General features: G+C 42.3%; 1 protein-coding gene across 1 annotated transcript; it reads left to right on the top strand.

Annotated features, from left to right (window-relative positions):
* Window positions 1-510: 510 nt before the first annotated feature.
* On the top strand, window positions 511-6,687 carry LOC147888659 (uncharacterized). The gene is made up of 3 exons (XM_087393049.1): window positions 511-577; window positions 4,751-5,252; window positions 5,374-6,687. The coding sequence occupies exons 1-3, from the start codon at window positions 556-558 to the stop codon at window positions 6,650-6,652; spliced, it is 1,803 nt and encodes a 600-aa protein (XP_087249175.1). The 5' UTR covers window positions 511-555; the 3' UTR covers window positions 6,653-6,687.
* Window positions 6,688-11,282: the final 4,595 nt, after the last annotated feature.

Below are 11,282 nucleotides of genomic sequence, written 5' to 3'. Positions count from 1 at the left end.
TGCCCAAAGCAGGAGACCAAAAAGTGCGACCTGAAAGAACTTTACTTGACTTTGAGCAATCACAAGCCTCCAATTTGTGTTCTTGAATATAGAGTAGGAATGGGTGCTCCTTGAAGTGGCCAGGCTCGAAAACTTCTCTTAACAATTGCATATGTCATAAAACCTCATAATATAGTCTCATTAGTTGCATCGAAATAGTTTTTGTTTTTTCTTTTGATTTGTTTTTCCGAAGCACGAGGTAGCTTAAATTTTTTGAAAGTAGCACATGGTATACACCATGCATCATGCGTTAGGTATTTGTGTGTACAATTTGAATGGATTTTAATTCCAAAGACGGTCGTTTTTAACACCCAACAGAAATTTTTTATTCTTTCACAAGAAACTATGATCCAATGTATGGAAGTGAGTCATTTGACTCTCCTTAATTCTAAGTGTATCTTATTGCAGGACTTTCTTGATGAAATAATGCTTTCTCAGCTTGACACTCCTGTGAGGGGGCTTATGTGTTGGCCCAACCCAGTTGGTCATCATGCCATTGAAACATTTGGTGCAATTATGCTTGAACGTAAAGCTCCTGGTAAGCTCCTTTATTTGTCATCTTCAATGAAAGGCATAGTGGTAGCCCATTCTTTGTACATGCCTCTTGGGATGCATACTTCATGGAGTGTACCTCTGGGCACGTGTATTTGTGCTTCTTGTGTAGGGACCTTGTAATGAAGGAGGGGAAAGGGCTACTTAAATAGTGGCCCTTTAGCTAGAGTTAGTGAGAAAAATGGAGGGACTATATAAGTCCCCTTGGAGGAAAAGGGGGAACAGGAAGAAAGGAGAGGAGAGGGAAAGAGGAAAGCAAAGGGAAGGAGGGGAGGGAGATGGGAGAGGGAGATGAGGGGAAGGAGAGGGGAGGGAGAAGGGAGAGGGAGATGGGAGGGGAAAAGAGAGGGAGAGGAAAGTGAAGGGGAAGGAAGGAGAAGAGGAAGGCAAAGGGGAAGGGAGGGGGAGGCGGAGGGGAAGGAGGAGAGTCTTCTTTGAGTTATGGTAGGGGTGAGAGTCAATATATAGGCAACAAAACTCTAAAAGTTTTCAAATTTTCTGCTCTTCTTCCTCTCCCTCAAATTCAAATTTCCCACTCTCCGTCCTCTCCCTCTTCCAGCCTTCCACCACTCATTGTACACTTTTGATGCGACATCTAATCCTAATTACTCTCCCTCCTTCCTCCTACTTGCAGCCTACTCTCTCTCTCTCCTCCCCAATCTCTCTCTCTCCCCCTCTCTCCAGCTCCTGCCCACCTCTTCAACCCTCTCTCCTTTTCCTTCTTCTTCCTTCTCCCCCTCATTCTCTCTTCCTTCCACTCTCTTGTTCTCCTTTATCCAATCTGTCCCTACCTCTTTTCTACATTGGTATCAGAGTTCCGACCCTGGCACTTGTGTTTCCACTTTTCCACTTTCCCTTTTCTTCCACTAGACTCCTTGCTTGACATGCTTGATTTCCATGACAATTCTGCCGCTTGATTAGTCGAATCTAAGCTGGCTGTCTACAAGTCTTATTCAAACCTGCTAGTTCTAAGACTCTTTGCACTACACGTTTGAAGAAGCAAGTGGGATTAATTCAGAAAGACATGAGCGGAGCAAAGCAGTAGCGTCACCCGGGGTAGCAGCAGCAGCAACGTCAAGCGGGGCAGCAGCAGCAACAGCAACAGCTGCAACAGAGGCGTCGTCGTGTGGGTAGCCGTGTAGCGTGGGCGGAGGGGCTAGGCGGGGGAGCTAGGCTAGGCGAAGGGGGAGCTAGAATAGTATGGAGGGGGAGCTAGAGAAATCATGGCTTAGAAGTTAGTATTAAGTGCAAGTTACAAGACTTGTAATTTTAGTATTTGCCTCCTCCGCTCGAGGATAGAGCAATCCTCCAGCAACTTTTCGAAGCTTCAACATGAACTCATATAGCAAGCCCATAGTACAACCCTTGTGATCGAAGTGTCAAAGCACAAAGTACAAGGGCTCTATGGACATTTGAGTGCAAAGAACTTCCTGGCAAAATTGATTGTCGAAGACAATCCCCTCTATATTCTATCCAATAGGCAATTCCAATCCAGCCAATCTGAACTAGTCATCATTCGACGAAGGCTATCTTTGGTCTTAGCCAGCATAAGAAATCAAGCCCTTTGTGAGCCCTTGGTGAAGAAGAAAATTTCAAGAGACAATTATCAACAAATTTAAACAACTCAATCATTTGATAAATTGAATTTGAATGATAATTCATTATTCAAACTTCATACCTGCTAAGACTAGGAAAATGTAGCCAAAGCGTGTCTTCAAGGGTCTCACAACCTCCCACTTGCACTCCCTTCTAAATAGGGCCAGTGCAATTGGCTTACGAGTGATGTAAGTCACTAGCTCCATTGCTTTTTTGACTAGACAGACACCCGAGGCAGCTTTCCAATATCCCCAATCATCAAGTCAAGAGATTGTGAAGCACAAGGAGTCCATACTATCTTGGGATACTTCTCCTCAAGGAGACTTCCCATTCTCCTGCAATTGCAACCATTGTCAGTGATGACTTACACCACATTGTCCACATCAACCTCCTTGATGGCTGCCTTAATATGACCCCATATCCACTCTTTGGTGGTGTGAAGTTTGGCATGTGAAGTATCAACCACCCTCAAGAAGATGATGCCCACACAACAAGTGACCAAAAATTAATCAGATGTCTCCTCTTTGTGTCACTCCATCAAAAGATGAGGAGCCATGTCGACCCTTGCATGTGTGAGGAGTCCAATATGAATGATTTTCTAGCCTGCGCCATTGCGCCATCTCTTGTTGTCCCCCCCTTCGCCTTGCCTCCCCGCCTTGCTCTACCTCTCCGCCTTAGCTTGCCTCTCCACCCCGCTATCCCCTCAGTTCACCCCGCTAGCCCTTGCCATCACCACTAGACCTCAGCCCTCAGCCCACTTCGCCAGCCCTCGGACAGCTCCCATGCCCTCAACGCCATTCGTTGCGCCTCCACACCTCGACCTCAAGCTGCAAAAAAACAAGGGAAAGAAGGCCCCGGCCACATTACAATGAGACTGGGGACAGGGATGGGGATGTGAAGGACGGGCAGAAAAGCACTATTTGATTGAAGCACCTTGCCTACAAGAGCGGGAGTAGAAGACACATGGGGCAAACTAGCTTTGGAGACAGCCATGGCAGCCCTCTCTACAGGGACAGCTCACAAAGGCACTACAGAAGTACTCACATGCCTCAATAAAATCTGCCTCATGTTGATAGAAAAAATAGACAGCTTGGAGGCCACCAATGTGGCCCTATTAGCTGAGAAAGCACATGTGGACAAAACACTGGCTGAGATTCGGAAACAAGGTGGGAAGGTACAAGAGGAATGGAGAAAGGAGAAAGCCAAGAAAGAAGAATGGGAGAAGGAGAGAACTGAATGGAAAAATGAGAAGACCAAGCTACAAGACCAATTATACACGAAGTGGTGGTGAGGGTGATGACCATTTATCTTCTAAGTTTGTGTGGTCAATAAGGATTCTCGGCCATGGGATGTCCCCTTAAATGATTGTTAGTCTTATGTGTGAGTTATTTCCTTGTCAGACCTATGGGAATTTCCCATGTATAGTCATTGTAATTTGTCCATTCTCCCAGTTGTAAACCAAGAGACATAACCAGAGTGAGTCATGAAGTCATCAATTTGTGGGGGGGTATGTTGGGACAAATTGATGTAATGGGGGTTGTACGAAGGGGTACAAGTTCAGTGTGAGTTTGTATGTCACCACATGGTGGTTAGTGTGACCAAGTTAGGTGGTAGAAGGTTCTATTAGGTGTGATTGAGAGATTCATGGGTCTGATTGAGAGATCAGTGGAGAAATTTGTGGATTTGAAGGTGCTCTTCCTTGGGCACATGCATTGTATTGATTGCCTACAAAAGGGCAATTCTACTCATGAATAATACTTCTTTTTCTTCCTTCATTGGTACTCTTCATGTTTCCATTGCTGTTCCATCAACCGCTCCGATCCAATCATATGAAAATCCAAAGCGTAGAAGGATACCCTCCAAAAACCCCCAATCTACTTTGTCATAAGCTTTCTCTAAATCCAAATGTAGAATGGCGAGGCGCTGGCCCGGTCTACATAGCCTAGTGTGATGCCTCCCAAAAAGAGAAGATATTATCAAAAATGCTATTGTCATGCACAAAGCTTGTCTGTGTATCATGAGTAAGATCTAGAAGAATGGGCTGCAAACATAGACTGATAGCTTTGGCCAAAATATTATCAAATGTTCCGAAGGGAGTGATGGCCCTCCATTGGGAGATCAAATTTCTTCAACCTCCCTCTAGGATAAGTTGAATGAGGCTCTTTGTGAATCAAGCATAGGACCATAGCCCAAACGCTCCCCATGTCCCAAAAAGCAATAAAAAAAGGAATGTGTCAACCCATCTGAGCCTGGGCATCTACCCTTGTGAAGGGCGAGAAGGCAGTCCTGAATTCCGGATTGGTGAAAGACCACCTCTATCTTGCATATAATATAATGCTTGATTCTGATTCTTTCATTTATTTTTAACTTCATTTTTATCTTTATTAATAGATTACAAAAGAACCTTATCCTAGCCTTTCATTGATATCTCAACAATCCACAACAATGATGAAGACCACATATTCTCTATATATTCTCATACTTTTTTAATTTGCTCTTTTGTTTAAATTTCACGTTTGCATGAAAGTGATCGAATCTCATTAAGCTGATATGATTTGCTTAGGATTTGCTTTAAGGCACAGGTTTGCGATAAGTGATGTACGCCTATCTCCCAAACGGTCAAGAGGAAAAAGGAGTTCAGAGCGTAGAGGAAATGTTTACATTGTGCTGAATGTTACCTGCCCTGGAAGTGACCCACTTCAATCTCTACTTCAGTGCAGCAGTGCTAATAAGGAAAGTTCAGAAGAGGTCCTAACAATTAAATTGCTTTTGATCCTGAGGATGCTTGGAAGTTCTGGAGAAGAAAAACTCGAGCTTGAAGCTCAAGCTGGGTTAGATTCCTGGTTATGTCAGCTACCAGCTTCCACTATATCAATCCTTTATGATGCTTTACTAGAGGTGATGGATGATGCAAGTCAGGTGAGGCAAGTGAAGGATGCTATTGAGATCCGAAGAAAAGGAATGCTGAGCATTTGGCAAGATCTTGAGCAAGCTAAGGAATCAAGGCAGCTGCCCGATGCAATACCTAAGAGAGAGCTACCTTGCACAAAGCTTTCTGCAAGCAGGTATGTTTTTGACAATCTTTCAAGGTGATTGCTTTTGAAATTTTCTGGTGGTCATCTGCTTTTCATGTCTCATTTTTAGTGTTGTGTTTACCTCATCTTTTCTCTTTCATCTAATTTGCAGGATCCAGCCCTTCAACTTTGTGATTGTGACAGTAGAGCCTAAATGGAGGCCAGTTTCTATGAAAGTAATTGAGGCTCATGCTCGACCAGGACCAATGCTAGCCCGTTACTCTCGCACAGGTGCTGAGGAGCTTCTGATGGACATTATTGGAAACAGTCCTGTAGATAAGGGGGGGAAGAACTCTGAATCAACTCTAATAGTGAAGGAAGTTGTGAGACTGGTAATAGGAGGAGGAGATGGTACATTACATTATATCCTGGCTGGATATGTTGGTCTGACCTATTCTGGGCACCTTGCAGGAGGTATAACATCATCAGGCTCTTGCCATTCAATAGACATGCTCTTTTATTTACTACCTTTAGGACAAAATAATACCCTTGCTACTTACATAGCTCAAAGAGACTTGTGGTATGATACCACTATTTACAGAGTACTTGTTGATCGACTCCCCATGATTCCTCATATAGGTCAATCTAGAGACAATGAATTATTAACAGCCTTTCATTCGGAAAATGACAGCTCAGAAACTCGACCTGGTAATGATATCCCAAAAAATAAATACAAATCTAATGCAACCCCAAGCAAGCTTCTCACAAAACAAATTGAAAATTACATTCTTGAAGGAACTTGCCTTCTTAAGTTAAGCATATACAATTGCGAAGGATGGTACAATGATGGGACACAAAATTATCACTGCACAATACCCTTCCTTATAAGGGCAGAGCTGGGTCTTCCAGCTGCCTCTGTATCAATGTCTGATGAGAGAAAAGCCTCTCATCAGCAGTGTATACCCAGGAGACCACTTCCCTCCCTTGATGAAGATTCTTTGGAGACTTTGGCATCAAACTACTCTCTTCGGGCATTGGTATTCTATCGGCCGATTGATTGGACAGGAAAAGAAGGAGAAGAGCAAAAAAAATCATGTTCATTTGTGGCAATACAAGCCATAAACGTCCCAAAGCCTTGCGAGACGCGTCTTGGGTGTGATCCTTGTAGTCATTTTCTTGATGTTTGCTTCATGGAGTTGGAAGGAACAGTGAAAAAGGTCAGGGTGCTTGATGATATAACAAATTGGGTCAGTCCATTCCGATCAAATTGGTTATTAGTAGAGGCACTAGATGCTTCCAAGCCCTTTGATGTCCTTCTTGATGGTGAGCTCTATGGACCTTTCTACCGTATTAGACTAAGCCCATGCCCACATCCAAGCAATAGGCACTATGTTCTCAAATTTCCAGTTATGACATACTGGCCAACACAAATCGCACGAGCATCCTGCTAGAGCTGATGAAGTATTTAACGCACTCATGTAACTAAAGAGATACATTCCAAAGAGATTCAAAAGAGGGATACTCATATGGACTACATACATACAAAACTTGTTTTTTTTCCAGAGAAAAACATTGCATGCATGCCTATGTGATCGTTTCAAATTGATAACCATGCAGAACACTCGACATCTGATGTTTATGGCACAATTGTGAACTATATAAGCTGCTGTTTTGTTCAAATGCTAAACTTCAAGTCTACTGTTCTCCTTACTGCTCCATCTTCTGGATCCTGGATGCATATATATGGTCTGTTACTTTTTGTTAAATTTAACCATGCTACGTCTAGAAAAAGGATCATGGTATGTTTAATTTAGACAGGAAAAAAGCCACCCAGACAGAAATCCTGTCCAAGAAAATGCCCATGATGAGTTGGACTACAACCCAGAACAGAAAATAATCTCACATTGTAAGAGCTCAAGTATCACATTCCTGTGGACTGCAAGATATTATTTCCTTTGAAAGCAAGACTTATAGCTTGGCCACATTTGATTTCAGGCACGGGGTCCCTGACGTAAGTTGAAGGCTTTTTCCTTGCTGTAGCAAAGGGAAAATATGTAGTGGGATGAATCAATGGCTGGACTGGTTAGGATCTTGTGGAAGACGGTGGTGGTAAAAAACCTTGGCAATTAAAGAGGGACAGAGTTTAAATTTTATATTTATCCTGTCAAAATTGATAGGTTCAACTGAATGAATTCAAGTTGCTCATGCTAAAACTGCAACTTGAGTGCAATTACCTCACCACGTGGATGGAGCGTGAGAATCCTGCATGAAGTAGCACTGAGGGTGTGTATAATGTCCTATTAGATCACTAAAAGTGGCTATGAGGCAAAGATTTAGCCCTGACTAAGGTCTCTGTGCACCTAGATCTCCAAAATGTGTCATGCCAAAAGACTGGCCATGTTCTCCCAAGCCAAGTCTATAGAAGGAGACTCATGTTTGTGCAAACTATGCCTAGAGTGATGAGCTAAGGCAACCCTCTGGCAATGAGAATGGATCCATTTGAATTTGCTCCCTCAAAGAAGATTTGAGGGCTTGATTGTGTGAGCCAAGCCATATATCCCCAATGACATAACATGAGTCTCTTCCCATCCTGCAAGCAAGTGTGTAATGCCTTGCTAGACCGCTTGGGCCTCTCTGCATCCCCAAATGCAATGTTGAACAGGTGCTAGCAATGCAAGGCATTAGGGTTCTACTCCAAGATTCTTTCTCCGTGTGTTGACTATGAATCCACCATGCTGGAAGAGACAACAAAAAATAGTCTCACCTGGTAGGATCTTCAAAGAAGTCATAAAAAATAGTGTGCATAGGCAGGGGTGATGCCAAAGGTCTCTCCATGTGCTCTCTGGGTGGGTGTCCAATGTAGGTTGTGAAGCTGGCCTCGTTTGATAATTGTAGTAGAAGGATAGTGGGAGCTACTAGTCCGGTCTCTAGGAACCAATAGTACGTGCTGGAGTGGGCATCCACCATAAAGCCAAAGGCAGCAAGGATGACCCATGACAAAGAATGGTGGGCGAGGGCATCTACCCACCACCAACCCTTGTCAAAGCCGACCTTTCTAATCGCGTATAGAGTAGCATGCTCAATCGGCTCCTTCTATGTCAGTCTTACTAGTCTCCAACCCATTGCAACCTCAAATAGATATGTCTCTCCTCTTCAATCGTAGAGGATGCAAATGACCTGTAGAGGAACCCTTGTGCCGGGGAAGATGCCTAGCCAGTGAATTGTGCACCTTTAGTGTGATCATCTCCCTAATGCCAGTCAAGGGGTATAAGTGTGTGTAAATCTACAAAGTGAGTCTATGGGTGTCTTGCAAGTCTTGAGTGACGGTGTGACACTTAGGCAAGGGAATCTCCATAAAGGCTCTCCAAGTGCTCATAGTACAGGTGGGTCCCTTTCCATCTGGACCACTGACGAATACCACAATAAATGTTTTAAGTCATCAACAAAGAGGCTGTTCCACGTGATGGGTGTTTTGTCTCTCTCATCTTCGGTCAAGGGAGGAGCTTTTGTGAGAGATGACTTGAGGAGTCACCACGTTTTGGTGATCGCTACCAAAAGAGGAGACGAGGAGAGTCTTATATGCATCTTGTGCTTAATCACCATCTCTATAGGGAATGTATATCTGAGATAGCAAAGTGATTCCCCCCCCGCCAAACCTCATTGCTTGGAAAAACCAGCTTGCCTAGCAAGGCTTTGCAATGATGTGAGAATCTATGATGTTGAGGCCTTCCTCATTCAAAGGCAAGATGAAAGTGTTACAAGCCACTATGGCCCTTGTATCATGTCTACTATCAAATCTAGTCCTAAGATAGTTTCATATCAACCTTTTGAGTTTGCGAATGCGTCATTTATACGAGCGAAAACCTATGAACAAGTTTATCCGAGCGTGTTTTTCAAGAGATTTTAAAATGGTATTTTTTTCGGAAACGTGATTTTAACACTTTTATTTTCACTAGAACTAGATCCATTGATTATAAAAATATAAAGATTAGTCACTCATTCACTTTCACATAACTTAACTTTTCTTGTTTATAGACATCCTTTGTACCCCTGTTATTACCTTAAAAGAGTGTTGAAAAATAATTTCTTAAGAAAAATCCCTCACAATCTCTCTCAATGTAATAACATTATACATATATAATTACTTATTAAACACTTTTATATCAATACATTAGGAGAATTTTGGACTCAAAAAGGACCTCATAAGGAGAGGATTAAGGGAATATTAGGGAAAAAGGGTAATCTTCTTAATTTGAGGGGGAAAATTAAAATAAGGGTGGTGAATGTGTTAAATGAGAGATTCTTACGATTTTTGGGTGTCATAACTCATTTGGCATTGTTTGGACGGTCGAGATGGAAGAAAAGATTTGATCCAAGGGAACAAATGCATCAAAGATGCGCGTGAATGGAGGCCCTTAGATCATTTTTCATCGAAGGGCTCGCAAGGAGTTTCTGATAAGAGCCCTTAGATCAAAGCATTGATATAAGGGTGGAGAGGCGCCACTTTAAATGTGGCAAGAGTGGCCTTTAGGTGGGTTGCGACGTGCGGCGCCATGGCAGTGGACTACCTAGAAACGGCTCACAACTCTCGGATGGAACTTCGATCGATGGTCCACATGTAGCGTCGAATTCCCACCATATGATCTACATGCGCGATCTAATGGCACACACCATTCCTCAACCATTAGATCTTCTCTTTATCTAATGGTTTCTATGCCTTGCTCGCGTAGACAGTCACTTGCATTAAAATAGCTTACCATGGCCGTTAGATCATGTATCATCCAATGGATCATATTGATCCAATTTCAAAACATGTGATTTACCATATAAATTGGGTTGTTTTGGAGTCGGTGTCAGTGGGACCATGTTTCTCCACGAATCAAGACAAAGGAAAAGTCCTCCATGTTTCTAATGCTCACAATTAATCCACATTTTAAAGCCCTTGATTGAACTACACATTAATCCACATTTTTAAGCCCTTGATATAAGAGGTCCTTTTTGAGTCGAAACTTCTCCGAATGTAACAAGAGCTTTCTAGTGTTTTTATAGCATAAATGACAAGACGTTTATGGATATGTTTCTAAAGAAGTTGAAATTACTATAAATAAGTATTAACTTGGGCTTATATATCTACTTGCATAAAATACATTCAAGATTTAAAAATACATATGCAAGATTCTGCAAAGTATAACCCCATATGTGTGCTCATTGTCTGAGGTAGTTTTACCAGAAAAACTACCTTAGAAGACCTACTTCAAAGGGGTTTCGCTAGTGAAACTACCTTGGATGGCTTGCTTCAATGAGGTTTCTTTGGAGAAACCCTTCCATGAAGATAGGTTGAGAGAGGGTTTTCAATGTCACCCCTATTAAATAAAGTTATAAGGATGTAAGGGAATTTTCATAGAGAAATATACTCTACATGTGGGTTTCTTCACAAGCCATTTCATTATTTTATTCACCATCCCCAAGATTTATGTAAAGATTTTTACATAAAATAGGCATTCCTATAATACTTTGCATACTTCTAAGTGAAACTATGTTTTCTTCCGATCCCTTTTTGCCATATTTTTACATAGTTGGAAGTTTTTTTTTCCTTCCCTTGAACACTAGGAAGATTTCACTCAAAAAATGGTCATCCCTTGAGTTGGCCAATACAAGTAGCTGAGAGGCACGAGGAAGAAGTGATGTACCAAACAAGTAAAAACCAATAAAACTTGATTTAACACAAGCGTGCTGAAGACCAAGTCAAGGGATCAATAGAATGACTTCCTCTTGATTGGTCCTTCAAGGGTAGATCAAACTAAGTATGGGGTGACACCCATGCCTACCTAGCATCCGAGATGTCTAGTAGTGGTGCCCCTCTCTATCCGTCTAAATCCAAGCTTATCCCTCAATTATGTTGTGTCTACATTATTGGCTGAAAATCCATTTGATTTGTGCCAATCAATGAGTACACCTTCTCTAAGGCAATTCACTCTAAAGAATTGCAAGTTCCATAAGGAGGTATCTAGGAATAGAGTTGCATCATCCACCAGTTTTTGGTTGCAAGAAGTCCCTCATCATTCTTGCTCACGAGAAGAT

The sequence above is a fragment of the Dipteris shenzhenensis genome, chromosome 21 (assembly GCF_047967505.1).
Source record: "Dipteris shenzhenensis isolate YYH24624 ecotype China chromosome 21, Dip_SZ_1.0, whole genome shotgun sequence".
Taxonomy (NCBI): Eukaryota; Viridiplantae; Streptophyta; class Polypodiopsida; order Gleicheniales; family Dipteridaceae; genus Dipteris; species Dipteris shenzhenensis.
Note: the sequence above shows the minus strand (reverse complement) of the source record. Positions and strands in the feature narration are given on the sequence as shown.

Coding starts and splice junctions, on each gene's coding strand:
- LOC147888659 (XM_087393049.1), top strand. CDS start 556: ATGCTTGAACGTAAAGCTCCTG. Junction 578..4,750: donor GCTTGAACGTAAAGCTCCTG/GTAAGCTCCTTT, acceptor TGATTTGCTTAG/GATTTGCTTTAAGGCACAGG. Junction 5,253..5,373: donor ACAAAGCTTTCTGCAAGCAG/GTATGTTTTTGA, acceptor TCTAATTTGCAG/GATCCAGCCCTTCAACTTTG.